Source organism: Leptodactylus fuscus, chromosome 11, assembly GCF_031893055.1.
Source record: "Leptodactylus fuscus isolate aLepFus1 chromosome 11, aLepFus1.hap2, whole genome shotgun sequence".
NCBI lineage: Eukaryota > Metazoa > Chordata > Amphibia > Anura > Leptodactylidae > Leptodactylus > Leptodactylus fuscus.
In genome coordinates, this window is record NC_134275.1 from 3,038,537 (window position 1) to 3,064,144 (window position 25,608).

General features: G+C 44.6%; 1 protein-coding gene across 1 annotated transcript in view; it reads right to left on the reverse strand.

Annotated features, from left to right (window-relative positions):
• Window positions 1-7,881: 7,881 nt before the first annotated feature.
• Window positions 7,882-25,608, reverse strand: part of SMARCA1 (SNF2 related chromatin remodeling ATPase 1) — a 65,393-nt gene continuing 47,666 nt past the window's right edge. The window contains exons 19-24 of the mRNA XM_075259486.1: window positions 24,183-24,305; window positions 18,371-18,503; window positions 17,954-18,072; window positions 16,789-17,001; window positions 10,127-10,234; window positions 7,882-8,275 (exon numbers count right to left, since the gene is read on the reverse strand). Of these exons, the coding sequence (XP_075115587.1) occupies window positions 8,207-8,275; window positions 10,127-10,234; window positions 16,789-17,001; window positions 17,954-18,072; window positions 18,371-18,503; window positions 24,183-24,305 (765 nt within the window). The 3' untranslated portion in view covers window positions 7,882-8,206. The remainder of the gene's footprint in view (window positions 8,276-10,126; window positions 10,235-16,788; window positions 17,002-17,953; window positions 18,073-18,370; window positions 18,504-24,182; window positions 24,306-25,608) is intronic.

Genomic DNA, 25,608 nt, shown 5'->3' on the forward strand with positions numbered 1-25,608 from the left:
GAAATGCGTGGGTCCCCTATATAAAATTTGGTAGAGGAAAAACAAATGATATGAGGCCGTTTTATGGGTCCAGCACCAATGATGGCTGTTTATTGATATATTAACTCTTGTCTCTCCGTCCCTGTACACTTGTATGTGTTATATTAGGCTCAGGTATACGGCAGATATTCGTGGAGCGAGTCCTTATCCCCCTTAGTACTATGTCTATATATATAGCACATCACAGACGGGTTTCCTCTCGCCATTTCTGGCCACGAATACTGTTGTTATTTTTCGGCATTGAATGACTTTCCTGCATTTGAGGACTCCGGACAAGTTGTTTGTTTTTTTTTAGCTTGATATATGTGACAGCTATATGACCTACCTTGTTTTATTGGCAGAAGAAGGGGGAAATGACAGGAAGAGGCTCCGAAAAACACACATCTTGTTATCATGCTCGAGTGGAAAATGTTCTCTCTTTTCCACTTACTCAAGTTAATTGCTCCTATAATTATACGCTTATGCAAATCGAGAAAAATTGGAGCAGCTATCGTACATTCTGGTTGTTAAAAGACACAGTGTACCTCTCCAAGGCTGCCTCAATATCAGAGAGTAAAGAGACTATTACAAATCTGAAGGTGAGTTGATTTCCTTAGGAGTTTATTAAGGTTTACCCGGCACTTCAAGGAGAGGAGACGTCATGGCGGGTTTATATGCCGCATGATTTTCTAATACACTTCATTAACTGATTGCTATATATAGCATGTAGACATAACAGGCAGAATCACGATAACACGATAGCTATCACGATAACTTGTGGTAGTTCCTTTGGTAGGTAGTAAGATCTCGTGCTCACAGATGATAGTTCGATGTCTTGCATCAGCCCCATTGCACCATCTTTCATTGCAAGCCCTCCTCCTTACTTCTTACCACTGTCATGTGTTCTATCCGGCCGAAGAAGTCTGAAGCCATCCAGGGTGCTGATTGTTCCTCCATACTATCTGCTTCCTTCACTCGTGGCGGGAAGAATGATAGCAAAGGCTCTAAAAAAGCCTCCATGTGTCCACAGGAAAAAGAGATTCCAGTCAGCCGACCGCAGGCATCTTCCAAGCACAAACAGTAGACACCAACAGAGTTGGCACAAATTTCATGCAAGTTTCTCCTCCATACCTTGTCTGCCTCCCATTGTCCATGCTCCCTTAGCTCGTGGGGGGAAGGGGTAGGCTACTAGGTTGTAACATAGCCTCCACATGTACACAGGACATCCTATTCAGCCAACTGCAGGCATCTTCCAAGCACAAACAATAGACAGAAAAGATACCTTAGAAACACAGTCCACAGGTTTTTTCCATTCCAAACAGTTAGCTATTCATAGTGCAAGGGTACTTAAGTAGAGGATTGTTGAAAATCCAACAAAAAGAGTGAAAAAGGAAAGATAAGGTCACTCGCAGCTTGGAGCTTCTGTATTAGGCTCCCAATCACGTGGCGCCATCTTGGAAAATGGTAACAGACAAAAATCTCTGTAGTCTGATCCTGAATCATATTGACATCTAGATGCACCATAGATTTTGCTAACCTGCCCAAATGTAACTTAGGTTTGCTTCACATCTGCGCCCGGTCTCCATATGGGGATTTTGTTCCCCTTTCTGCATGAAAAGTGCGGCTTGCATCGCTTTTCTCTCCGCATTTTTCACTCTTTTCGGGTGGAAACCGAACAGACCCCGTGGACCCTATTATAGTCTATGGAGTCCGCGGGTTTCCGCTTTCCTATGTGGATTAGGTTTCCGTTCAGGGTGTGGACCCCCTGAATGGAATCCCTATGCAGATGTGAGCCTTAGTAAGAATTAGGTTACAAATGAAAGCATGTATCATTGGATTGGGCTACATAGGGTTTGTTTGCATTTCCTATTGACCCACAGCAAGTAGGAGGTTGGGGGTTAGGGGCTTACCAGCCTTTAAGAAACAGGGTTTTAAGATGCACCAAGAAAGAAACAACTCTCCGAATTTATTGTTTCAATATATATTGGTTTTCTGGAGTAGATGGGTGAAAAATTGATGGCAAATCTGTGTCATATCCCCCATTCTGCCCCTTGGCCACCACTGTTCCTGTGTGTTGTAGGATTCCACTCTAACGCCCGGGCGTGCATCTGACTTATGAAGAGGTCGGAGCCTCTTGTGTCGCGCCTTGCATCTAACCGGCCCTTTATTAAGATAGTTTGTGTCTCCAGCCTCAATCATTAAAAATCAGAAGCCACAATATAAGTTCCTTTTCCGTTTCGCTCTGTTCCTACCCTGCTGGCGATCTGGTTGATGACTTGTCATACACAGATACAGTCACACATAGACAACCCATGGGTGCCTACCACTGATCCCGAATCTTCAAGGCACGCCTATTACTATTTATTCGTAGTGATTTGGAGCCTGCTGGATGTTATTTTTATAGGTCCAAACACAAAGTTTACATCTTACCGAATTGTTTTCTTTAAATGCAAAGACAAGATGTCCTGGTGTCTGGAAGTCTCCAAAGACGACTTACGGAGAACTCGGCGGCGGATCTTGCTGACTTTGCTAGGCGATGATAATATTTTAAAATTGTCATTTCGGTTTGAATGACGTCTAATTAAACATTCATAAGACTTAACTTCTTCAAGGATCCGGAATTGCATGAAAGTCATTACTTAAGCAAAAGAATGGAATGTTACGGTTATTTAAAAGCGGACTGATCATTTATTAAAACGTGCATATATTTCATGAAATTTTCAGAAGCTTCTCACAGTCGGATGTGACCTGTATAGACTACCGTCACTACGTGGTGTAGAATACAGACGCAGCTACTCTACTCTCTAATCTTGGACCTTGAAACTGTTTGGAAATTGCCAGGGGTTCGTAGACCATACACCATAAAATGATGGGACTGTTTTACAAATTAGTGGTACAATATTCAATGTACATGGCAAAGTCTGGTTTCAGAGCAAAGAAAGAAGGAGTAGTTCACCCCAAAACGCGTCGCCAGCCATACTCATGTAGCGATGCCGGGGTTAGGGGACGTTACCCATGAAAAGGAGCTTAGAGCTCAAAGTTAATCAGGGACAGGAGTATAAGAATATCTATGACCTACCATAAGGAAAGGTCATCAATATCAGATTGGGGTTGGTTTGACACCCGGCACCGCCATCCATCAAATGTTCTTAGATACAGAGAACAGAGCAGGATGCAGACAGGAAAATGGGTTTCTGATGGAGGCCTACTTTAAGTTCGAATCAATGTTAGCCTAATATTATCTCTTCCGTGTTCAGAAAAGTTATGACTCTTGGCTTGAGCTTGGTGTCGAAACGCGTTGCCTTTAACTCTGTCTTTAATTGTATTGCACGCTCTTCCTCTGGCATCACGTTTTTACTTTCAGTAGAACTTTACTGTTTCCTCTTTTTTTCCCTCAATTTCTTATGGCTCTGAACAGGTTAAATCCTTAAATAAAGGAAGCCATTTTGATAAAGCTGTGACATTCCACCAATGTTCACGAACACGGTGTAAATGGTACAGATTGCACCAAATGTACTAAAATGATAAGCCTAGTATACATTTGCTGCAACTCATGACTGGCGTACATATACACCGGAAATTTTGGAGGTCCACAAAGCTGCACCATCCAGTATCTAGTTCTGGTATTCAGATGTAGACTGGTAAATAGGAATACAAATGCATGATGGCCGTCAGATATGAAAACAAAAAGTTCTTGGCTGGAGACAAACCCTCCTTATCAGGGGAGAGACACCTCATACAGGTAAGACTAAGGATGCAGCATTAGAGAAGCAAGACGTCTTAAGCTGGGTGCCATAGACTTGCCTCCTGGTAAAACGTGTTCCAGGCCATGAAGACGGTGCTCGAGCTCTTTTAGGTTACAGTAAAGAACATCTCCACGCCTGACGCTTTCACGGGATATTCAATGTATTAAGAGATTTTGTGTTCCTGACATTCCAGGCTTTCTCCTTCTGTCAAAAACATAACACTAGATGTATGAAGAACGCCAAGATTAAACAAACCACATCAAAATATAGCAGTCTTCAACAGCTAGGAAACTGCCCTTGGTAGATGCGCCGACACCACAAAAATACTACACAAAGAGATGAACGATAAGAGGGGTGCGGGCCACAACACCCAAAGTACACCTGATATTTAGTCATATAGGTTTAGTAAAAAAAAATATTTGTCATATATGTCAGGCGATATTATAAAGGTATGGGTGGCAGAGTCTTACAGAGGTGACAGTTCAGAAACTGACTACAGTACTTGTATATATATATATATATTATATATGTGTATATTGGGACTAAATATTACCACGCATAAGCAAATATAGAGAGAGAGAGTCTTCAACTCTCAGCTGAATTGTGTAAGTTTATTATGTAATGCCATTCCCTTGCGTCCTCCCAGCAGCACAATACAGGGGCAGAAATCCCCCACATTGTGCTGCTGTTAGGACTAAGGGAAAACAGATTAACATCATAATCAGCGATTATATACTATGTTATGTTAGTACCCATATGGGCTACAGAATGGTGTCATCCTAGTGTGCATATGGGAAGATCTAATAGCCCATCTACTAATATTTACTGTTTATTATACATGCTCACACTACATAGAGGATAGAATATTGGTATTAATTACCGTATTTTCCGGACTATAAGGCGCACATAAAAACCTACGATTTCCTCAGAAATCGTAAGTGCGGCTTATAGTCCGGTGCGCCTTATATATGGATGGAGGCGGCGGCAAAGTCTGCGTGCCGCTTCCATACATACATAAAAGGCACCGTAAGGGTGCATTCACACTACGGAACGCCGGCGTGTATCACAGCCGTACACGCCGGCGTTACAGCAGGGCTGCCGGACACTTCCTATTCATTTCTATGGGAGCCGGCATGCGAGCGCTCCCCATAGAAATGAATGGAAAAAAGCAGTCCATTAATTTCTAAGGGGAGTGCTCACATGTCGGCTCCCATAGAAATGAATGGGAAGTGTCCGGCAGCCCTGCTGTCACGCCGGCCTGAAACAGAACGTGAAACTTACCCAGCGGTGCAGGGCGGGCGGGCGGGCATTCAGGCCTCCTCTTCCTCCGATGTCCTGACCACTTCCTCCGGCGCTTGCGAATTGATAATGGCCTGGGCGCATGCGCAATATCATAATGCTTCTACTAAGGCTACTGCGCATGCGCCCAGGCCATTATCAGTTAGCGAGCGCCGGAGGAGGAGGACGGAACATCGGAGGAAGAGGAGGCCTGAATGCCCGCCCGCCCTGCACCGCTCGGTAAGTTTCACATTCTGTTTCAGGGTTTTATTTTAAAACGGGGGGGTAGTTTAATATAACTTTTACGGTTGGGCTCTATCAGCATGATTTTGCTGATAGAGCCCCTCCTCGCCTGCCGAGCGCTTTCAATAGAAGCGGCTGGCACGCGGGGGGTTAAGCGGCCGCTGGCAAAGTCTGCCTGCCGCCGCTTTCAATAACATATAATGCGCACCGGACTGCGGCTTATAGTCCGGTGCGCCTTATATATGAACCGAGACGGACTATAAAGCGCTCATGGGCAATGCGGCTTATAGTCCAGTGCGCCTTATAGTCCGTAAAATACGGTAGTAAACCTGTATTACTCAACTGAGAGTCTGATATTCTCTCTCTCTGTATATTTTCTTATGCATGGCAGAATATAGCCCCAATATACACACACATACACACACACACATATACATACTGTGGTCTGTTTCTGAACTCTCACCTCTATAAGGGTCTGGCCCCCACTTATTACATATTGTCTACCTTGTCCAACGTGTCTGTCTTTCACCTTTGTCTCCTTTCGTCTCAGAGTCCTTCAATTTCTACAAGAGCTTTTGACAATATTTTGCTCGCTGAGCAGGGAAGTGGTTAAGATTTCAGGTGTCTTAAGGTAAAATAACAGGTTTCTGACCCCACAGGACACAACAATTACAGTACAGGGTTCTGATCTAAATTTGGCTCAGTAGACCAGTAAGGGCATGTTCACACGGGAAGGATATGGCTCAGATTTTCTGCTCAGACTCGTGCTGTGTCATTTCATTTATATACTGCTGGAAAGAATACGCAATAGAATCGACCTGTGACATGGAAATATAATCTGCAGCAGGTAATCTCATGGTGTAGAATTTTCCACCTGCCTCTGACTGATCTACTAGACATTGACATTTCTAACAAGTTCCAAATGACGAGACAATCCAGCGAATAGATTTCTACCATTACTGGCGCCTCCGTATATCTGCGCCATCCCCTCCAGCATTATATATATATATAATGACATAAACATCATATCTATCATGTATATGTCACATTATGTCACTCATTAGCGCTCCCATTACATTATAACGTGTATAAAGTGTTGATAAATGTATTTTCCCTGGAGCATGAACATATCCCATAATTAATAATGGTGGAAGGTCATTTACATAATCCTATCTGATATTCTGCATTGTATTTTTGTTACATAGTTTCCAGTCACGTCATTGTCATACACAGGAACTAACACAAACTTGTTTTATTTGGTTTCTTTAGATTCATTGTATCCAGGATGAATCGATGGCTCTGTTACATTCGGCTCACACTAGGAACGGTTCTTCGTTGTTCGGGTCCACATGGTGACCTGACAGATGGAGACCATATCCGCTTGAGGCTAAAGCCCCACATGGCGGAAACGCAGCTTTTTTTCTTGCAAATTTTGTTGCTGTTTTTTGAGCCAAAGCCAAGAACAGGTAGACAAAGTGCGGGAAATAGAGCAAGTTCTTCTACTTCTCGCTTCTGCTCAATCCACTCCATGGCTTTGGCTCAAAAAACCACAGCAAAATCTGCAACAACAAAGAAAGCTGCGTTTCTGCAACGTGGGGCCAAAGCCTAAAGCTAAGAATATAGAATAGGTACGAAAGGAATGGGAAATATGTAGGAAGCTCTGATACTTCCACCTTCTGTTCAATTCATTCCTGGCAGCAAAATCTGCAACAAAAAACCTGCTTTTGGCTGAAGCCCCTTGTTGCAGAAACGCAGCTTTTTTTGTTGCAGATTTTGCAGCTTTTTTTTGAGCCAAAGTCAGGAGTGGATGGAGCAGAAGGTAGAAGTAGAAGAACTTTTTATAGATTTCCCATTCTTTTTGTAGTCTTGACTTTGGCTCAAAAACCACAACTAACAAAGCTGCGTTTCTGCAATGAGGGGCCTCAGCTTTTCTGTAATATGTTACATGGTCTACCATTTCATGGCCCTCAGTTTCTAAACACTTCCACTTTTTAACACCACGGGCCGGAATCGCGTCCGTTTTACAGTATCTGCAAAGTGGACGGGATTCATGCGAATCCCATGCCCACTTTGCATTTCAAAACACAGCGCAGACACACAGCGATTTTCAAAACAGGCGCGGTTTTGGAAATCACAGCATGTCAATCATATCTACGGAGACGTCAGCTTCCAAAATTCACCCCACTGCCCCCCGTGTGAACTTAGCCTAATACAGGCTGGCTAGCAGCCTCCTCCTCCCCCCTCCTTCCCTCTCAGTAGACTAATATGTAAATAATTTTACTTTTTTTTTTTTATATGTAGATTGTGAGCCCCATATAAGGATATATATATATGATATAGGGATCACAATGTATTTTTTCCTATCAGTCTGTCTTTGTAGAATGGGAAGAAATCCACACAAACATGGGGAGAACATACAAACTCCTTGCAGATGTTGTTCCTGGCAGGATTTGAACCCAGGACTCTAGCGCTTCAAGGCTGCCGTGCTAACCACTGAGCCACTATGTTGCCCCATAAGCTTCAATGTTTCTGTCATGGTCTGAGCTAAGATCTAACGAAGATTCTTCAGATCCAACAAGAAAAACACGAAGCTCCTTTGATTTTTATTTCAAAGCCACGGCATACGGTATAAAACATACAAAAGCTAAAACCTCTGCACTTGCGTAAAACAAGGAACGCTGTCATATGAAATATATGATTTTCACAAAATACAGTAGATGTAAATACGGGGAAGCATAAAATAGAATACTACATATATTTTTGGTTAGACATTGAGAACTATACACATTCTTACACGTTACTGTAACTAGGAAGTGATGGAATTGCACAACCATTGGATGTCGACTCGACAAGGCCTTGTTATAGGAGTATAGAAGTGGCAGTCTGGTATCGGGGTCCTACGCACGGCCTTCCAAGACACTTTAAGATTTGGCTTTTTTGGCGTCCTTCTTGGCAGCGTCTGATGCGGCGTCCGCCTTCCGCTTCCCAGACTGAAAGGAAACATTACAAAGAGAAAAACATTAAGAATGTAAAATGAATATTTAACTATTAAATAAAAGTGATTATTCCAGAAAGTATAAACGGCCGTCCATTATTATAGCAGGAATAAGCGCGGCTTTGTCAACCATTCTAGAATAGAGCGTTGCATTATGAGCACATCTGTAATATCCTGGAACCTATTACCATAAATTGTCTTTATGGGCTTGTTTCTGCAGAACTTGCAGGGATTTATACCGCCCCGTTCATAGAAATGAGACACAGACAGTGACTATACCCTATGGCGGTATGTGATTTGGGTAACCAGACAAGAGTGTGCACAGACCGCACGTGTCAGCACATTGGGCGCCTATGGTTCATGTTAAGGACCGGTAACTATCCCAGGTACCTCTTGTGGAGCCATACTGTTCCCCTGGATGCAATGCAACCCTTGGAGTAAAGAATGGCTTCATAATATGGCAAGCCATGGGGAAGGAAATCAAAGGCCTCCTATTATGGATCCTTACAATGTACAGTTACCCATATCCCTGGGGCCGCCATGTGACCGCCCCAGAGACATTTTCTGACTATTTGTGACGACGCGTTTCCTCATTTCCGGAAAAGGATTGTCACTGCTACTCCCTCCCCATCATACTTACCTACTTACCTAACATACTTACCTTATCTTCTTCCTGTCTAGGCTTCCTTTTCCAGGTTGCAGCTTCTCCTCCTTCGATTATGTTGGCACGCGCATGCGCAATAGAGCCCTGGCTTAGCACTGAAGCTGACAGTACATCTCTATTGCGGAAGCTGGGAGCCTGCACAATAGAGATGTATTGAAGGCTACGGCGTGGTGCGTTCCTCATAGAAGGAAGACAGGTAAAGTATAATAGGGTAGGGGGATGGGCTGAGTGAGTTGGGAAGGGCTAGCGGTGGGAGGAATAGCTAGGGAGACAAAGAGGGAGATAGTGTGAGAGCCTACAACTACCAGAATGCATTGCAGCAGGAAGCTACACCGGTAAACAAATGCAGAAGATGCCAGGCGCTCCCTGAGACAATCAGAAATCACTCAAACCACTGCTAAAGTTATAGGGGTGCACTTATTAACCCATTAGTAGCACTAACAGACCTTTTTGCCTGGAAAACCCCTTTAAGTGAATAACTCTCAACTACAGTTACTGACGCTGCCATTTGGGAAGCCTGTATTGTGTTTGTGTAAATGGAGGAAGCACCGTCACCCTGTAACAAACCCTTCTCCCCCTCTATTTATAGAACACAGAATCTGCTGATGGAGCCAGGTAAGTAGTCACAGGGCAACTGAGTTTCAATCATTGACTGTTCTTCTCCGTGACACTTCGGTTCCTTGCCTCTTTGCTGTGCTGATGATTTTATCTTTGAGGGTCAAAATTCTGCGCTTGCGCAGTCGGCTCATGGTGCAGCGAAGAGGCAAGGAGGCGTCATGAAGACAAAAATTAAATGCATGTTGTAAAATGCATGAAAAAAACTGTATTTACTACCAAAATGAAGGGTAGGCGAGCGGGATATTGGCCGATAAGGGGAATTTTATGAGTCTGTATCGGTACAATTTACTCCAAGTGTATCAAGTATAGGAGAACGGGTGATAAATCTGGTGCACTTGTATGACTTCACCTTCAACACCACTGGAGTAAGATCGTGACTTTTTATAAGTTGCATTTGGCTCACCATGCTACCCACCTTAACATAGTGAAGTCCATGGTGTGTGAATGCAATATCTTTGCAAAAGTCACATTTCAATTCTAACAATTTTTCTTAAATCCACAATTCCGGCGTGCCAAGCTTGATAATCCCCCCCCCCTCCCCCTAATATTTTCTCTTGTGTTTACCGATGGCTTGGGCGTCTTTTTCTTTTTCTCGGCTCTTTCCTTTTCTTCAATCTCCAGGTTCTCCTTCTCGATCAGCGATATAAGGGTATTGCAGCGTCTCTGCAGCTCCTGACAAATGTAATAATGGAATCAGAAATTGCAGAGATTAATAAATGATTATAGAAATCTACAGAGCGTCAATGACCTCATGTGTAAATCCAGGCTGTACGCTAGACATTACCTGAGATCCGGGGGTTTGCAGCTTTACATCACATTTGTAGGATTGCTCAGAGGATTGTGGGACGATTAGGAATAACCCCCGATATTAGGTAATAGAGAGGGACGTACACCAAGGATGACACTCAGCGCTGACTATGGTTTGCCAATGCGCTAGGAATCCTCGCCTGACAATATTTGCATTGGATTCTATGGATCTGCTTACTAAGGATCTATACGGGGTCACGTTGTGGTCAGACGCCTTACACCTATGGTAACTTGTCCACCCCGTGGCCTATAGGGAACTAGTCGACTCAAAACATGAATGTCCTGTCCTAAGGAAGGGTCACCAATATCTGATGGGGGGGGGGGGGGTCGACATCCAGCACCCCCATGGATTAGCATCTGATGCACAGAAAATGGAACAGGATCAGACATCGGATTGCCGATCAGCTCTCAATTCATCTGAATGGCAGCTAAGCTGCAATGACTCTGTTCAGCCACCGCAAAGAACGGCGCTGTCCACTTCCTGCTCCACAACAGCTGATCAAAGTAGTGCTGGGTGTCAGAACCCAACCGATCTGATATTGATGGGTCATGACAATTTTTTGGCCTGGAAAATCTCTTTAAGGCTAAGGCCCCATGTTGACATGTGACTGCTACAGCCAATCCCTGACCTCAAAGGTAGCCATTATCTACTTTATGTAGCCTTGACGGTTCCCTGGACAAAAAGTTGTACCCAAGGTGACCCCGACCATCAGGTGCAATCTGGCAGCAGGTATCTAATTTTTCTGCAGGGGAAATTAAGCGTTCACAATGGGCTGTCTATTAGGGTTGAGCGATCGGGATTGGAAAAGATCAGATCCTGATTGGCCATCGAGCAAATTTCACAATTGGCTGGAAAATGATCAGAAATCAGATTCTGAAATGTCAAGATTGGCTCAACCCTAAAAGTGACACTTCCCATAGAGAAGCATTGACTAGGGTTGAGCGATCGGGAAAGATTGGATTCCGATCGGCGATCGAGCAAATTTCACGATCAGGATCGGCTGGAAAATGATCAGAAATCGGATTTTATAATCGATCCTGAAATCTCAAGATCAGCTCAACCCTACTGGCCATGTTTGATACTACAGGGCTTTATGATCACGTACCTGGCCTGGATTTTATAAGCCAGACAACCCCTTTAATATAAAGAAGCCTAGTTCTATCCCTGCAATGTTTGTACTTTATACCATATTTATCTATGCACAGTCTTGCACTTCGCCATGTTATAGCTTATTGGGTATAAATGTCTAAAATCACTATATCTCTATGCGTTTATCTTCCCCTACATTCAATACCATGAAGAATATCCACGTTTTATATAAATATGCAAGTGCGAGTGGCCGCGGAGGGACAGAAACCTTCACGTCGTACGGCTGAACAAGGACAGGACTGCCCTGCAGGTTTCTGTGAATGCGCATCTTACGTTCCTGCTCATATTTCAGAAGTGACTACACACTAAGGGATTGAACACGGCGGAGGGTTACGTCTCTGTATCCCTGTAAAGGGCATAAGACGGAAGATTTAGGAAGCGCGCAGAAGTAGGGCAAACCCCAGTGAGCGTTTACTGCACGACTGCTTGGCTTGTGGACGTGTAAGACGTCTCCTGGTCCCTTGTCGGGTGCCGGTCCGTTGCAGCAATACAGTGGTCGGCACTGACGGCTAGACCAGAATAGATGAATCACTTACCTGCTTACCAATTAACCTTCTAATCTGCATATAGCAATAGTCTATTGATCTCAGCGCTAAGTCTTTGGAGCCGCTGTATTACTACAGGAACCTGCACTATAGGAGGAAAGATTAATGATTTCGGCCAGGAAATGTTACAAAACCGTCCCCCGGAGATCCCTGCTACTGAATGCAGATGATTCATAATGAGTACAGTGCAGAATCGGATCACGACCCCTTACCCCTGGCACCACGCAACATGGAAAGGCACCAAATACCTGCTTGTAATGTGGACTATTGCAAAATGGATCGCAGATTGCAGAAGGTCGGGTAACCGGAGAGGATTTCATAGAATTGGTATATTTGTTGATGTAGCAGAGCCAAGTTTGTCTTCTGTATTATCTCTAGCTATATATATATATATATATATATATATATATATATATATATATATATATATATATATACACACAAGTACAAGGCAAATTAACCCCATCATTGCCATGATAACCAGAGTGATCCCTGCCGCTGCATTGACAAAGCTGGAGAAGGTCGGACAATAGAATTCACAATGCCGGGTGACCTCTGTCAAGTGTTTGCTTTTCATACATATAGCATTGGACAATAGTCAGTGTATATGGCCGTCATAGAGAGAAATCAGGGCTGTTCCCTTGGCGACCAAAAAAAAAAAATAGACTTTTTTGCAAACAAAGAATGAAGCAGGAAATATGTGGGTGCAAATATAGGCGCCTGCGGTTACCTAAAAATCTATTGTGTGCATCGCTGCCTTCGGTGATATTCATTCCTGTGATCAACCTCAAAGGTTCTTTGTGTTCGGCTCGTCTGTAATGGACGAGAATTACTAAAATGATCATAAAAGGCAACGTGGTCATCGCTGAAGTGATCGGCCGTAACATCAGACCCATATTAACCAACGTCTGGGTGACAGACGAGCCTAGCGTGCATTGTAAGATGAGGTGACGGCCCTGTGCCCATAAGGGTGACCTGCACCCTCACATGTAGACATATAAAGAGCCAAGGAGATCTGCCCAATCTTCCAGGGGTCTTGCACGTTACCCTTCTTTTCCTGAATGTTCTGGAGGAGTTGTCAAGTTTGATCAAAACCCATAGATAGATGAAGTGAATACCAGAGACTCAGTTCTTAGGCCCTATTCACATCCTTGTTCGGGTTTCCGTTCAGGCAAACCTCCCGAACGGAAACCTATCTGCATAAAAAAGCAGAAACCCACAGACCCCATAGATTATAATGGTGTGGTTTCTGCATAAAACATGTGGAGACTTGCAGGACTTTTCTCTCTGCATGTTTTGTGCCGAAACCACACGGACCCCATTATAGTGTATGAGGTCCATGAATTTCCTTAGGTAGCTGCTTTTTTATTCGGATAGATTTCCATTCAGGGAAAGCCAAACGTAGCTGTGAATAAGGTCTTAGAGGGACACGACACACACGTATCTCCTACCCATAGGATAAGTGTCAGATTGCTGGAAGAAACAATCCTGTGCATGGAGCGCCGATGCAAAGGGAATAGAGCACTGGCCATACAGGCGCGCCGATGCAAAGGGAATAGAGCGCTGGCCATACAGGAGCGCCGATGCAAAGGGAATAGAGCACTGGCCATACAGGAGCGCCGATGCAAAGGGAATAGAGCACTGGCCATACAGGAGCGCCGATGCAAAGGGAATAGAGCACTGGCCATACAGGAGCGCCGATGCAAAGGGAATGGAGCGCTGGCCATACAGGAGCGCCGATGCAAAGGGAATAGAGCACTGGCCATACAGGAGCGCCGATGCAAAGGGAATGGAGCGCTGGCCATACAGGCGCGCCGATGCAAAGGGAATGGAGCGCTGGCCATACAGGCGCACCGATGCAATGGGAATGGAGCGCTGGCCATACAGGCGCACCGATGCAAAGGGAATGGAGCGCTGGCCATACAGGCGCACCGATGCAAAGGGAATGGAGCACTGGCCATACAGGCGCACCGATGCAAAGGGAATGGAGCGCTGGCCATACAGGCGCGCCGATGCAAAGGGAATGGAGCGCTGGCCATACAGGCGCGCCGATGCAAAGGGAATGGAGCGCTGGCCATACAGGCGCGCCGATGCAAAGGGAATGGAGCGCTGGCCATACAGGCGCACCGATGCAAAGGGAATGGAGCACTGGCCATACAGGCGCACCGATGCAAAGGGAATGGAGCGCTGGCCGTACAGGCGCACCGATGCAAAGGGAATGGAGCGCTGACCATACAGGCGCGCCGATGCAAAGGGAATGGAGCGCTGGCCATACAGGCGCACCGATGCAAAGGGAATGGAGCACTGGCCATACAGGCGCACCGATGCAAAGGGAATGGAGCACTGGCCATACAGGCGCACCGATGCAAAGGGAATGGAGCGCTGGCCATACAGGCGCACCGATGCAAAGGGAATGGAGCGCTGGCCATACAGGCGCATCGATGCAAAGGGAATGGAGCGCTGGCCATACAGGCGCACCGACGCTTCCTTCTCCTTTCTTGTAAGGACAAGGATCTGAGTGACTAACAGAGAAATACAATGGCTAGATGCCTGGGCCTGAGCGTCTCCATTAATGTAGGTGTTGTGCAGCGCTCCTGGTTTGCATAGGTTAAAAACTACCAAAAGTGGTTTAAATAAGGGCAATCGGTGAACTATAGAGAAGGTGGTGGGTTAGAAGATTGCTGATGCACATAAGAAGCAGAAGACTATCCCGCCGGGTCTTATTCCACCCAAGAGAACAAGTTTCGGACAAAATATGATGGTTATAATAGTCAAAACGCTGCTGCATATGGGACTGTGCGTCTACCTGGTACACAAGGTACTATTATATGATGTTATTGTTATGGCTGTATATGTGCAGCTTCTACCTCTATATCCCACTACAGCTCTGCACATAATACACATCATCCTCCATCTTAATAACGGCGAGGACAATACACAAGCTGTATCCATGGCACTTACTGAATACATACGAATTATAAGCTAGGCGCCCGGTAGCTCCCCATATACATTTCTATACCGTACACACAAATACACAGTCTATTATTTCTTTGCCCAGCTTGACAAAACACCATCGTGCGGATTCACAGACTGTGGACAAAGAAAATGCCATTTTTCATAAACGAGACGTGTGTTAGTATACAGCGTCACCTAGTGGCAGCCTCGAGACACGGACAACGCAGGCGCATGAAGAAATCTCATCGCTTATAGAACAATACCAGGATGCTAAAATGATTAACCCTGCGTATACTGTATACAGAGATATGCTAAGGATCGAATCAGGAGTCGGTGTTACCCTACTGGGACTAGTAGTGGCCCCTTAACACCTTACCCTAAGTGTCAGCCCTGTGCCCGCTCCCTCCCTAGTGCGGCCCACTCTCTAGACACCTTCACCTGGGATTCGGTCACCATAAGCGTCTATAGTGTAACGTTGGTCATGCATGCTGCAATGCTTTATAGTGAGCAGTAAAGCGAGATACTGCAGCATGCGCAGCGCTGCAAAACATCTGGCTCTTATCTACAACCTCTAACCTCCTTCCCCATCCCTACAGTGTATTGTGACACGTCACGGTCCATACCATAAGCAGATGTGCTCTCAGACGCGCCATGCATGTAATGTTATTAGCAGACGTGATTCATTGGGTTAGCCGATACGTTTTCCATTTTCCCTCCTCTGATGGGAGTTTTTGCTATAAGATCAGAGTTGCATTTCCATTCGGTAATTTCATTGCTTTGATTTGATTTTCAGGTAGATAATGCTCATCCTCCAAGTAATGCATTAGGCTAAAACACAGAAAATGACTTTTTCCACATTTACAGTAAAAATGTAATTGGACAATACGGAGACGATGAGATGAATCTGCTGAAGGGAGGTAATGGGCGACTGCGCGAGCAAGAAATGGAGGAAACAAGGTGATCCCGATGCCTAGGACCCTAAGATAACCAAGAAAGTCATCTTATACCTGCCACAATTAAAAGGGTTGTCCGGCCACATTGTTTTTATTTAAAGGGTTGGCGTGGCTTAAAGGGATCCTATCATTGGATATCCTTTTTTCTCCCTAACATGTAGGAATAGCCTTAAGAAAGACTATTCTTCTCCAACCTTTAGTTGTCTTCTACACGTCGCCGTTCAGTAGAAATCTGGGTTTACTTTGGTATGCAAATGGTTTCTCTTGCAGCACTGAGGGCGGTCCCCAATGCTCAAACAGCACTGGGGGCAAGAGAACTCTCCAGCAACCTCCATCTTCTTCTGGAACAGCCTCTCCCTGCGTCTTCTTCTGTCCTGGGTTTCAATCTTCTAGGCCTCAGGCAGAGCAGACTGTGCGTGCCCGGGCCACAAGAAAATGGCTGCTTACACCAGCGTAATGTGTAAGCGGCCAGTTTTCTCGCAGCATTGAGGACCGCCCCCAGTGCTGCAAGAGAACTCATTTGCATACTGAAGAAAACCCGGATTTCTACCAAACAGCGGTGCAGTGAAGACATCTGAAAGTAGGAGAAGAGTAGACTTTCTTAAGGTTATTCCTACGTGTTATCGAGAAAAAAGGATATCCAATCATAGGATCCCATTAACCACTTCAGGACCGGTCCCCATCTTTCCTGGTTCAGGCCCGGACAGACCTGATAGATGCAAGTACAGGTGTTTGATCTGCAACCCTGCAAGCCCTATGGGGCACATAGTACACTCCCTGAATATACATTATTATGACAAGGTAGATATAACTTACCATGGCAGTCCGGGACTTGATGAACCAATCAAACCTAAATTGGGGAGCGTTTCTAACACACTGGCGAAGCTCTTCATATACGTTTTCCTTATCGAAGCCCATTTTATGCAACATGCAGATCAGGAAGCGGTCCTCCTCCTCTGTGTAGTTTTTGCCTTTATTGGTCCCATATTGTATCCGCAGCTGATGAAATGGAGCCTTGTACCTTGCAATCTGAACACAGCAGAAAAATGAGCCAATGGACGGTAATCTGACAAAATGATAACTAAAGATCACTAACCAAAACATGGTACGCAAGTGCAATGTAGATTTCCATGGACACCTTAAATATCCGCATGGAAACTTCCTTTAGAAGGCAAGGCTTTTGTTACAGCAACTGGCAAGGAAGCCATTGTTCTTTGTACTGGTGGTGTTCCTTGCAAGGTCTACATGGTGGGATGTGAAGATTCCCATGTGACAAGACGCTGAATACTATTAGGTTGAGTTCACACGGGGGCAGATACGGCCTCAAAATCCTGACTAAATAGACGGCTCCCATTGAAATCAATGGGAGCCGGTCAGTTCTTTTTTCCGGGAGCCATTTGTTCCGGCTCCCAGAAAAAAGAATGGACATGCTGATTCTTCAGGCGGAGTTGCCTCGCACTTCCACCTGAAGACGCTCCCTCCTCCGGACTAGGACCATTCATTTGGGCCTAATCCGCAGAAGAGTGAGCAACTGGATGCCAGTACAGTGCACCAGCATCCAGTTGCAGCTACCCGTATTTTGGACCATTCCTGCAGCAGCCTCCGCCTCAGGTTCCATCTAAAGAACCCCATGTGAACTTACCCTAACTATATGGATACCGCTGACGTTTCCGTATGTATACCTGACATACTGTGATTCGATTTTGAACTCAATGCATGTCCGCTGAGGATATTTTTCTGCAAAATGTAGATGGGATAAGCTGTTGCGTTTTTGCAAATTGCAGTATGTCAGTTATACCTATGGTAATGCCGGCGGTTTCCCTATAGGTTGGATCCGCGTTTTTTCCAGTAGCGCTTATAATGCGTTGACTCCATGAAATAGCTGAACTCTGTTCACAAATCCTGAGCTATCCCATTATTATATACTGTATGACGCACTACTGTTATTCCACATACAGACATCAGACCCCTGCGAGATTACCTTTGCATCCAATGCTTTTTTGATACTGATCCTCCTCTGAATACGCGCTTCACCTCGTTCAATCTGTGCCATGATTTTTTCAATATCCTGCAATTCATTGCAGCGTTCCCAGAAGACGGCTGAAAGCAGACATGTACTAGGTGAATGTGTATGTACATGCAGATACAGGGAAAGAAGTGTCGCAGGAGTTACAGTACATTGCTGTCATTGTCTGGATTGTAATGAACAAACACTTCTCAGGCGCTGCAGCCCGGACGAGCCGCTCCGTGTCGTTCACTATAAGAGATGCATTGACTACTGATGATCAATTGTTCCATCTACTAGACTATGGGCTGTCATGTCTCAATAACAAATGCACTATCTGGCTCACTCCTTATAAGCCTGGACTTGTCTGATGTAGCTTAGAGACTGACAAACCTGAGTATTCAATGACCTCCTCTGGCGTCTTCCCTTCCACTTCACGAGCGATATTATCAATATCGTCACGGCCGTATTTCTCATTAGCTTTAATAAACTGGTTGAAGTCCCGTTTATTCCAATTTGTAAAACCCTATCGGCGGACAGAACACAAAAATGAAGATCCAAAAGGCATTTATTTTATGAGAACGTGCTGCAAATAGCAATGACATAATACAGCGTCGGATCTAAAGGCAATGTTCATCCTTTAAAGGGATCCTATCATTGGATACTCTTTTTTTTTTGTGACTAAAACGTAGGAATAGCCTTAAGGAAGCCTCTTCTTCTCCTACCTTTAGATGTCTTCTACGCGCCGCTGTTTGGTAGAAATCCAGGTTTTCTTCGGTATGCAAATGAGTTCTCTCGCAGCACTGGGGGCGGTCCCCAGCACTCAAACAGCACTGGGGGCGTCCCCAATGCTGCAAGAGATCTCTCCAGCGACGCCTCCATCTTCTTCTGGAACGCCATCTCCCTGCGTCTTCTTCCGTCCTGGCTTTCAATCTTCTAGGCCTCAGGCAGAGCTGACTGTGCATGTCCGGGCCACAAGAAAATGGCTGTTTACACCAGCTTACTTTGTAAGCGGCCATTTTCTTGTGGCCCAGGCATATGCGCAGTTGGCTCTTCCCAAGGCCTACAAGATTGAAACCCAGGACAGAAGAAGACGCAGGGAGAGGCCGTTCCAGAAGAAGACAGAGGCATCGCTGGAGAGTTCTCTCGCAGCATTGGGGACACCCCCAGTGCTGTTTGAGTGCTGAGGACTGCCCCCAGTGCTGCGAGAGAACTCATTTGCATACTGAAGAAAACCAGATTTCTACCGAAAGGTGTCGCGGAGAAGACATCTAAAGGTAGGAGAAGAAGAGACTTTCTTAAGGCTATTCCTACGTGTTAATCAGAGACAAAGGGAATCCAATGATAGGATCCCTTTAATAGTATTTATCTTTATAGAGACCAGTCCAAAACTGAGCTGTTACATTTCACCTGGCACATAGATCCAAACCTCCAGCATGTACATGTGGAGCAGCTGCTAAAAGAATATTTGTTGCAGCATTTTTTGCACTATGGCACGCCACAAGATAGAAGGTGAATGAATAAAAGTTTGTAAGCGATCCTTCATTAAAGCAATACGTTCCTTTTTCGACCGCTACATCTTAAAGTGTGTAAAGGTGTATAACAATTAGGTAAAGGCAAGAAACTGTGTGCAAAATGAAGAAAAACCCTTTGAATATCTCCCCGTTCCAGCACCACTGCTCCTGTTCCTTCGCTTTCAGGTGATAACGGTAACGTATTGTCATGTGACCACTGCAGCGGCCAAGCACACGAGTGACCGGCCTCAGTGGTCATGCGGTGATGCTATGTTCACATCTGCACCTGATATCGTTCCATTGTGAATTCATTTTCCGCTGACGTATATTCGGCCGCGGTCCAGCCACAACAGTATTTCAATGCAGGACATCGGTATTCCATCATGGGATTCTGCTGCTGTCTAGGCCCAGATGAATCAGCAGGGAGTCTCGAGTCGTGGACTCCGTGGTAGAATCAGCTGCAGAATCCACAGCCATATCGAGCAGGACGCTTATTTTTTCCGCGCCCGCTGCGATCTCTGCCTTTCATAGAAAACAATGAAGAATCAGGGAGGGTTCACACCTGCGCCCCGGTCTCCGCTTTGCAGGTTTCCGCCTTCTGCCTGATAAACTGGACAGGGGACGGAAATTGTCAGTCAGTTTTCAAACCCATTCACTTGAATGGGTGTGCAAAGTGTCCGCCCGTGAACGTTTTGCGCCTCTCCACCGCGAAACCGTTTTTTTTAACCGGACACAAAGTCAGACATGCAGTTGCATTTATGCACTTGTACCAACTACTGATGGCTGCCATATGAACTTTTTTTTAATGTATTTTGAATAAAGGTTATATTCTATACATCGAGCGCTTCGCGCTGGAGTTCCTTCCTGGAGTTTCTATGCAGGACTTTATGTCCGGTTGAAAAAAAAACCTGATTTCCGAATAAGCAGCGCGACCTTAATGGCACACACTAGAAATCATTATGAATCAAGAAAAAAAGAGAAAAACATTGTGCTGATCGTTGTTGTTATTATGTTCCATAATGTACATGTGTCCTACTTAAGTGTTCTGGGAAATGAGGGCAAATCTTTTCATCAGAAAATGGAAAGTGAAATTATAAAGGGAGCGCATCTTTAATAAGCCGCAATGCTGAATTGTCTTCAATCAGTAAATGCAATTTGTGGCCTCATATTTTGATTAAAAAAAAAATGACTTCTTAAAAAGTTCTGGCCCTCGAGTCTCGCTTATTGTGCTTCGCTTATTGTGCGTCGCTTTCTCTCTACATTAATAAGTCGTGGTCGTGTATATTGTGCAAGTAACTTTGTATAGGATTATTACTATGGACATCCTCAAAACTTGTTACAGTGTTGTGTCCGCTCATGGTTAGTGGATGGTGAAGCCATTTATTGTCAAACTTCTGTTCAAAAGCTCACGTCCCCCAGTCCTTAATACGGGTATTGTCCCCTCTAATATCAATGAAGTCTTTGGTGGTCGTTGTGGATGGGGCTCTTTATTGTCTCCCATTCGTCTTGTTCCTGTAAATTGCTGCATGTCCTCTGCTCTTGAGATCTCCCCAGAGGGGTTCAATGATATTGAGGTCGGGAGACTGAGATTCCAGGAGACTCCAGAACCTTCACTTTCTTCTGCTGTAGCCAATGACTGGTCAACTTGGCCCTGTGTTTTGGATCATTGTCATGTTGCAGCTTCCTGGCTCATGAATGCAAATTTGCAGTCTCCAGTATTTGCTGCATCCATCTTTCCTTCTACTTTGACCAAGTTTCCTGAGCCACATCCCCACATCATCAGTGGTCACCTCCGGCCTTTACAGTAGGAATGGCGTTCCTTTCATCATAGGCCTTGTTGACACCTCTCCAAGTGGAACATTTAAGGTTGTGACCAAAAAGTTTGATTTTTGTCTCATCACTCCAAATTACCTTGTTCCAGAAATTTTGAGGCTTGACTCTGAGCTGTTTGGCGTATCGAAAGCAAGTTAAATTTTCGCAGTCTTCAGGCAACTCAACCATGCAGCTCATTTTTCTTCAAGGGCCTCCTTATTGTGCATCTTGAAGCAGCTCCACCGCTAGTTTTCAGAGAGTCCGCTATATGTAGGGGGTTTTGCTTTGCATCCCAAACAATTTTCCGTTCAGTTGTGGCTAAAATTTTGGTTGGTTTTCACAAAGCCCGTGAGCAATTCCAATTCCAATTAGCAATTCCTTGCAGATCTTATTGTATCCCTTTCTTGTTTTATACAGTTCAACTACTTTTTCCCGTAGATCCGCAGACAATTCTTTGGCTTTCCCCATGACTCACAATCCAGAAATGTCATTGCTTGGAGCAGAGATGCAACAGTCTGTCTGGATCCCAGAAACACAGGCCTCGTTCACATCTGCGTTGGTATTCCGTTCAGGGAGTCCGCACGGAATACCAAACACATTTACAAGTGGTATGCAGTGAAAGCACACGGACCCCATAGACTATAATGGGGTCTGTGTGCTTGCCGTGAGATCTCGGCAGGGAATATGCAGAGAGGAAAGTACTTCACAATCTACTTTCCTGTCCACATGTTCCCTGCGGAGATTTCACGCCAGGCACACGGGCTCCATTATAGTCTATGGGGTTTGTGTGCTTTACTGTGCACCGCTTACACTTGCGTTTGGTATTCCGTTTGGGGGGACTCTCCCGAACAGATTACCAACGCAGATGAGAGGTCATTCAGATTTTGACAATAAATGGCTTCAACCAACCACTAACTATGAGTGGAGACAAAGTTTTTGTGTTATCATTCATATTCTCTGAAAAAAGGCCAAAAAACAAAAAAAATCTGCCGGGGTATGTAAGCTTTTTGAGCACAACTGTACATTGTATTATCCTATCCCTTTGGATATTTGCTCACATCATAGATTTCTCTTTTCCCCGACAATCTTTGGGGAATATACTTTGTGGTTTTCATGTATTTCTATTGTATCATGTAATAATATTCCAGGGAGATCTCCAGCTATAGAATCCACCTTATCATGGCTGTGTGCTATTTTCTAGGTCATTCTAGAATATTATGATCCTGTACATACATATACATGTGTAATATTCCATTGGATATATGGTGTACAGACTCAGAGACATCTTATTATTATGTATTTCTCTTACTCATAGTAATACAATGTCACTGTATACGTTCCTACCATCTGTCAAAAGATTGAATTTTGCAGTTTTGCTACGAGTAGCAGATAAAGTTTCCTCTGTATTTTTCAGCTCTATCCTCTAACTCCTTAAAGACTGTGCTCGGCATACATACGGCAGCAAAATACATCCCGGCCTTCTCTGTTTCATTCTAGCAAAGCAATTGATGAGATTTTCCATTGCAAGAAAGAACTACTGAACTTGTAGGATTAAAGAGGTTTTCCAGTTTTATCCACACAAAGCTTATAGAGCATGTCGCTGAAAAGTTCTTCAACTTTCTAATATATTCGATGCCGGCAATTCCTCGCCGCTTCCAAGATGTCAATTATTGAGAACATTCTAATTTAGAGACTGCAAATCCGTATGTACTCGGCAAGTTTAACTGAGCTAGGGAATCCCGTGCCCACTTTGCAATAAAAAACGCTGCGATTTCCAAAACCGGTGTGGTTTTGGAGATGGCAGCATTACGGAAACGCCAGCGCCAACAGAAAAACCACAGAGGAAAACGCTGGGAACTTTCAGTCTAAGGGTGCATTCACACTGAGTAAACGCTAGCTTATTTTGTAGAGTAAAATTACACTTGTAAATTTTGCTATCCCATTGACTTCAATGACATTTTACAGGCGTATTTTTACAGGCGTATTTTTTACAGGCGTATTTTTTACAGGCGTATTTTTACACTTGTAAAAAAATATCATTGAAGTCAATGGGATAGCAAAATTTACAAGTGTAATTTTACTCTACAAAATAAGCTAGCGTTTACTCAGTGTGAATGCACCCTAAAGCGCTGCAGGAAGAACCATGATGTGTTGCCGCTGTGGTTTTCCTGCAGTGCTTTTTTGTTGCGGGGTGCCACGTTGGGCCTTAGCCTAAGTTTGCGGCTCACATTGAGGTTTTCTCGTAGAAATGAATGGACCATAGTGCTAGTTTTGCACTGCATCCCTTTCAGTTTTTCCAGCTATGCAAGGAACTCATAGTGGGGAGAATCCATCAATTGTACGCTGATATTGATGTACCCTGTACCAGCGAAGGATAAGCATCCTATGAGAGTCTGCACCCTCGGTTGATGTCTATGTCAGCTCTTAACAGATATAGATACAGTATCTGCTAAATGATGATGCATTTGGTGTGGAGCTGATGCAAAAATGCTATATGCAACGATTTCATTGGCAAGTGGTGCGATAAAGTTGCAAATCCACAAGTTTGCACCTATCTGTGCCAAAAATGTGGTGTAAAATAATGCATTTCCCATTGTATATATCTACACCTGCATTATTTTATCTTCACATGGGCATGGAGATGTGATGCAGACAGATCAAGGAGATGATACAGACTAGACTTTTTCTATGGGTACCATCACAGAAGATCCCAATACAGCCAAGGGGATCTGTTGGGTTCCAGGGGTATCAGTCATGTCAGGGATCCAATAGCAGAATTGTGGCCAGATAACCAGCGTAGATGTGACCTCAGCGTAGATGTGACCTGTTATAGTGTCAGGAGGATCCATAAAGTAGCACGAACAGTAAGTTTAGTATACCTGCGTAAGAAGCGTCTCCTTTTCTTCTGACTCGGCGGCACCGAGCGGCTCGGACTCATCAATCTTCCTCTGTTCTTCTTTTTGTACCTGAGATGCATTTGGGAGGTCTGAATTCCGAGGGACCTGAAATCAGAAGTCAAGATGAGAATAAGCAGCGGAGAAACAATGTTATTATACATTCACACTCGTATCAATCTTACTTTACAGCGCACGCTACAGAAATTGAGCCGAGTAAAGCCGATAAAAGGATTGATGGACTTCAGCGCCCGGCATTTGTCACGCGGAATAACACCGCGGCCGCCCTAATAACCGTGCATTAGAAATAAGAAAATTTGGGGACTGTGGCAGATAAGTAGCACTCTTTACAGCAATGCTTACACATCATTGAAATGTACCAGCCATAAATTATAAGACGTAACTCAGCGCAGGCAAAGCGTCAGCAGATTTTTTTTTTTTCTAGCTGTTATTAATAGTTCGCAGTATAACCAAGTAAACAAAGCTGGCGACGTGTGCAAATGCAAGATATGTTATAGATCAGGATAAAATAGATGTAATGTAGAAATGTATCCGGCCGAAGAATCAAAGCTGGTTTAATGCACATTTATAGTCTCTAAGTATCTATGAGGAAAGATAAATCCCCCCTTTATTCTGCCAGGTAACGCCTAATGTTCTGCAGCGTTCCGCTCCTATACATAGTACATTACACTTCTTCTGGAATATTCATCTTCGATTTCTGACTTCAACAGCCATGTTGGGTTTTTTTGTTGCCAGGTTATCAAATTTAGGAATACGCAGTGGTGTAACTACCAGAGGTAGAGACTGTGACAGGGCCCGGGACATTAATAGACCGTTACCTGCGGAGTAATCCCAGCGGGTAATAGTCCCCTTGCAGGGGCCACTATGGGACATAATACTGTGTGCAGGGGCCACTATGGGACATAATACTGTGTGCAGAGGTCACTATGGGACATAATACTGTGTGCAGGGGCCACTATGGGACATAATACTGTGTGCAGGGGCCACTATGGGACATAATACTGTGTGCAGGGGCCACTATGGGGGATAATACTGTGTGCAGGGGCCACTATGGGACATAATACTGTGTGCAGGGGCCACTATGGGACATAATACTGTGTGCAGGGGCCACTATGGGACATAATACTGTGTGCAGGGGCCACTATGGGACATAATACTGTGTGCAAGGGCCACTATGGGACATAATACTGTGTGCAGGGGCCACTATGGAGCATAATACTGTGTGCAGGGGCCACTATGGGACATAATACTGTGTGCAGGGGCCACTATGGGACATAATACTGTGTGCAGGGGCCACTATGGGACATAATACTGTGTGCAGGGGTCACTATGGGACATAATACTGTGTGCAGGGGCCACTATGGGGGATAATACTGTGTGCAGGGGCCAC